At 32.0% G+C, this 5,339-nt stretch overlaps 1 protein-coding gene across 1 annotated transcript; it reads left to right on the top strand.

Moving 5' to 3' along the window:
• Positions 1-1,626, top strand: LOC125803812 (trypsin inhibitor ClTI-1-like). The gene is made up of 4 exons (XM_049482098.1): positions 1-132; positions 1,008-1,033; positions 1,165-1,271; positions 1,450-1,626. The coding sequence occupies exons 1-4, from the start codon at positions 84-86 to the stop codon at positions 1,502-1,504; spliced, it is 237 nt and encodes a 78-aa protein (XP_049338055.1). The 5' UTR covers positions 1-83; the 3' UTR covers positions 1,505-1,626.
• The last annotated feature ends 3,713 nt before the right edge of the window (positions 1,627-5,339 follow it).

Raw genomic sequence — 5,339 nt, 5'->3', positions numbered from 1 at the left:
CCACATAAATACACAGTTCATACTGTAGAAGCACAGATCTACTTTCACATCTCAGACGCTCGAGTCAAGAATACTCATTGATCATGAAGCTGGCTGTCCTCCTCTGCGCATCTGTGCTCCTCTGTTGGGCTGGTGAGTAGTAAATATATATTTTAAAAAATCATTAACTACATTATACAGAAAAAAATAAATAAGTATCTTGTCTTATTCAATAAACTACTAAAAAAACATGTTTGCTAGTAAAATTAATAAATAAATTGATAATGATGCTCCTTGTTACCTTTTGTCATGACACGCTTTTGGGATTTGACCTTTAAAGCAAGTTTGGTAGTATATAGAGAGAGTTATCGCACTTTCTGTTAAAAGAAAATTTATTTAAAAAATAATTTAATCATTAATAAATATATCATAGTTTATTCTACAAATACAAAAAAATCCCTGTATTTATTTTATACACATTCCTTCATAACCAAGTACACATTTTACCAATTAAATGATCAAATGATTACTCATTACTGAAATTGTATTATCAGTTTGAAAGAATCAAAAGAAAAGTTTACACAAAAATATGATTTTATTTGAGGACAACATTCATCCAAAGGCAAAAAAGTGATTAATCATTCTTGTTTCGTTTTTTGTTTGTTTAAATTAAACAGAAGACCCAGTTTGCTTTTATTTTAACACAGTTAAACAGTGTTCATTTAACACTACAGGTTTTGATTTAACTGTAGACCAATATAAAAGTTCTTCAACTATTTCAATCATTCTTTACTCAAACAACCATTTAAAGACTCTTTATTTTTTAAAGTGTAAAACTGCTAATTCATTACGTTAAGTAATCTGATGTCGGGTCTGGCGAGGAAGGAAGAGAAACTCAGTAAGACGATACTCGCTGAACCACATTCTTTCCAGGCTTTAGACGTTCCCACACAGTTTGTTTTGAATTTCAGCACAAATAAATAAAGAACATTTCCTTGTTTCTCATCATTTACGTTTATTCTTTACAGCTCTCGCCAGAGCAGATACAACAGAGGTAATCAAACTTAACTGAGAATATGACCTGAATATTTTATAGCTTTAACCAGTGATTTTCTCTAAATTATTTTTTAATCACTTTTATTCCTTTACATTATTAATAGTTACTGCTCATCTGAATTTTTCTAGATTGACTGTTCTCAGTATGGAGAGACATGCACTCGGGAGTTTAATCCGGTGTGTGGTAAGGATGGGAACACTTACCCAACTGAGTGTGTTCTCTGTGCAGAAAACAAGTAAGTTAGCAAGTTCCAATCAAATCAAATCAGATAAACTGTGATAGAGTGAGTGACTGAGTGGATGGGTGTTTGTTAAGCATGTAATATAGACAGCAAATGTGTCTAAAAGTGCTAATTTAACACAAACAGTGTTGTTTTAACACTGATAAAGTTCTTTATTTTTTCTTCTACACAGGCTCCGGAACCAGAATGTCCAGATGGCGTATAAGGGAATTTGTAACCCTCAGTGAGCCCATCGTAAATCAGAGTGACACTATATAAAATATCAGGCATTTATAACACACGGCCACAGTTCTGGCCTTGCAAATTGTGATGTGAAGTCAAAATAATCAAATTAAAGCTAAGCATTCCATTTCTCTCGTTTCTTTGAGAAAATGCAGCACACACCAATATGCTGTTTTTTTGTTGTATAAATTTATTTTGCATTCTGTTTTTAAATTAAACAAAAGAAAAGAAACAGTACGAATAAGGAACAAGGATTTTGTTTTTGGGTTGTCAGAGTTTTTTCTGGGGGTTAATCATACAATAATATCAATAATAGTGTGAAGTCTAATAATTGCTATAAAAAATCCTCTAATCCTCCTCAACAATCTTATCACTGCAAAACAGAGTAACAGTGTTCTTTTCTGTAACTGTAAATTTATATGGTATGAAGCCAACTGGCTTCACTTTCAGTGAGTTCAGTGTTTAGTGATCTTACTTATGACTCTACAGCTTGAAGGCAGGAGCATGGAGTGAACATGTTAGGCTGATGCTGCACTAAAATACCTGCATTTTATAAATGTTACTGTTAGATTTTATTCATTTTAAATTTGTACATATAAAAACATCTGCAACAAAAACAGGCATTTGCAAAAGGACAAAAAATTAATGCCACATTTGTGCTGCTAATGTAACCAAATGATTGTTTGTATTTTAACTATATATATATATATATATATATATATATATATTATATATATATATATATATATATTTTTTTTTTTCCCTAAAAGACTTTTATATGAAATTTCATCACGTCCCCCAGTTTTTACAACTCCATCACACAATTCAATTTACCCCAATAAAATGAAAGATTTCAAAAAATAAAAATAGATAAAAAATATTTCCTGTGACATCATCAGTAAGGTAAAGACTAGGCACATGTCTCTATTCTAGAATGACTGCAAACAAAAGCAAATGTCACTTTTTTATTGTTACTTATCTATATTATGGTAAACAATTTTATAATGTGTTAAATACCATGTGTTGTTACTGTTTTAGATAAAAATGAATTTAGGGCTACTATTAGCTAAAGAACACAACCCGTCATATTCTGAAGGTCCAGAGGTGCTAGGTTAGGGCTGTGTGCTCACATATGATAAAGATTAAATCCAGAATTAATCACTGTAAATGTTTATAGAATTGTCTGAATAAATCACAGAACAGTCAGGAAAATATAAAAGCCTAATAAAAATGAATGATAATGCATAATTTTGAATACAATATGAAAGTCAAAACTGGCAAAAGTTTCATCATACAGTCAAATTGTGAGTCTTTTTTTTAATTAAAGATCCACAGGCAATAAAAGCTCATAAACAAGTGACATCTCTTTAATAGAGTTCTACAAAAAATAAATAAATGTGCTTGCTGCTAATCACAAATGGGCCAAACTGTCTGCAACAGGGTTGAACTCTAAACTACTTTCAGAGAGAAAGAAATAATCTAATAGGGATTTAATTTATTTTTAGTTTAATTAATCAACTCAGATGAAATGATCAAAAATAATTTTTTTGCCATTTTTCCCATCAAAAATATGATCCAAAAAGTGCACTCTAAAAAGTAATTCTGATGGCCTTTAGCCAATACTTAAATAAATACCCTTTTGTAAGAAAAAAAAAAGTTTTTTTAATTTGGCAGAATTTTTATTTTCATTTGTTTTATTGAGTTGTAGTGACGTAAAAAACAGAAGTGTTGTTTCAACACACTTTCCTGACTAACCCAGACCAAATATATTTTATTAAACACTAAAATACAAAAGCTGTTTTCAGGCAACTTAATTATTGGACACACTGTAAAAAACAAAACTTAAAATTGTTCCCTTTAAGGTGATTTTTAAATCAGCTGAACAAGAAATACTAAATTGCACCATAAACTATAGTAAACTAGTTGCCTCAACTAACTTTTAAGTTTCTTGTTTAAAGTTAGTGTAACTAAATAATTTGTGTTAGTCACGCTATTTGCATATTGGGCTTGCCCTCCCACCTCTTTCTCACTATCAGTGTGTAATCATTCTCCACAGCCTGCTGCTGCTTCTCTTGAGATCTATATATGCATTATATAATAGTAACTGTCTGGCCTCATTGTTGATGGCTATAAGAGCAAGTTACTGTGATTATATGTTGGCTGGGTCCAGCTGGTCCTATTTCCATTACAGCAATATAATTGACAATAAGACAGATAAGTAATAGTCATAAATTCTTAGTTGCTAACTTACATTAACAAACAATGTCGTGTTGTGCTCATTATGTGAGTCTGATTTATGTAAAACATGATCTTAAAGGATAACCAGCAGAACTTACAAAACACATTTCATAAAACCTAAATGAGTCCATCTAACATCACAAGGTGAATTTTTAAGTTGGTGAGACCTAATATGTAAAGTCTGATGCTTATCTGAACTAAAGATTTCTAGTTGGCATAATTGTGTCAAAACTTAAAAGCTTGAATTGGTTTTCTCATTTTTTTCATTTGTACAGTGTACAGATTTACAATGTACAATACAATTTAAAATAATTGTTATTATAATATGTTGTACTTAATTATATAAATAAAGGCAACTTGATTTTTTGTGCAGTTAACATAAAACATATTTGTTGACGATAACAGTTATTAAGTTCATGCTATTTAAAAATGCTTTCGACTATAACTGAAAAACTAATTCACCCTACTGAAAATATTTTTTTGGATCAATGTAGTTCTACAAAAAGTTGACACAACTCAGAAAGTCCGTTGCAAACTGTTGCGTTGTTTTTTTGTTTTTGTTTTTGACCCAAGGCTTAATTTTTTAGAGTGTACCCATCACCACATTTGACATGTGTTGTTCCAGAGCATTGTGTATAAAATATACAGTACATCATTAATAATTGAATGAGCAATGAGTGATCAAGCTTATATTGAATGGGACTGAATATAATGATTAAGAAGGAGCTTGGTCAGGTGTGTTAATTGGTCCTGATTGTGATTAGGATGCTGTTATCTGTCTCCCTCTAGTGGCTGTATGAGGTCTAGACCAGGTGTAAAACTTAATCACATAAAGGGCCATATTAAACATATTAACAAAGACAGGGAGCAAAGGACATAAATTATTTATTTCAATTTAAAATAACATTTTACTATATAAACCAAACTGTCCATTGCTTATCCAAATTCACATTCAAAGTTCACAATTTTAATTCTAAACTAGTTCAAAGTTCAGTTCATTTTACTTTTTTTGTGAGATATTCAAATAAATACTTTTTTTCACACTACAAGCTAGAAATCACTATACATTCTTTGAAACTGCTCATTGTAGACATTTGCTCACTGCGATTGAGGGTTTTTTACCAGGTGATGAAAACGTTCATAAGGAGAATCAGTGTCTGTCTCCGTGCCATCAATTCCACTAGCCATTTTTTTTAAATTGCTGCGCTTTCTCTCACTTCCGTCATTGGTCTCTCTCTGTCTCTCTCTCTCTTGCGCTCCGCCCTCTCTCTCTCTCTCTCTCTCTCTCTCTCTCTCTCTCTCTCACACACTCTCTTTCTCTCTCTCGCGCTCCACGCTCTCTCTCTCTCTCTCTCTCTCTCGCCCTCGTGCTCCGCTCTATCTCTCTCTCTTTCTCTCTCGCCCTTGTGCTCCGCTCTCTCTCTTTTTTTCTCTCTCTCTCTCGCTCTCGCACCCTAATTCACGTTCAGGTTCTTTATTAAAAAATGTTTTGTTCATTTCAACGTTCACGAAAAAATGAGTGTGTTCAATGAACTCAATTCTTTTGAACTTGTTCACACACAACACTGATCCACGGTGTTCAGAACAGACAAGGAATTAATT

This window comes from Astyanax mexicanus, chromosome 8 (genome assembly GCF_023375975.1).
Source record: "Astyanax mexicanus isolate ESR-SI-001 chromosome 8, AstMex3_surface, whole genome shotgun sequence".
In the NCBI taxonomy this organism is placed as follows: Eukaryota; Metazoa; Chordata; class Actinopteri; order Characiformes; family Acestrorhamphidae; genus Astyanax; species Astyanax mexicanus.
Note: the sequence above shows the minus strand (reverse complement) of the source record. Positions and strands in the feature narration are given on the sequence as shown.

What these genes read in the sequence shown, in the direction of transcription:
- LOC125803812 (XM_049482098.1), top strand. Translation starts at nt 84, where the DNA reads ATGAAGCTGGCTGTCCTCCTCTGCGCATCTGTGCTCCTCTGTTGGGCT. An exon ending in TGTGCTCCTCTGTTGGGCTG is followed by an intron (nt 133 to 1,007) that starts GTGAGTAGTAAA and finishes TATTCTTTACAG; the next exon opens with CTCTCGCCAGAGCAGATACA. An exon ending in GTTCTCTGTGCAGAAAACAA is followed by an intron (nt 1,272 to 1,449) that starts GTAAGTTAGCAA and finishes TCTTCTACACAG; the next exon opens with GCTCCGGAACCAGAATGTCC.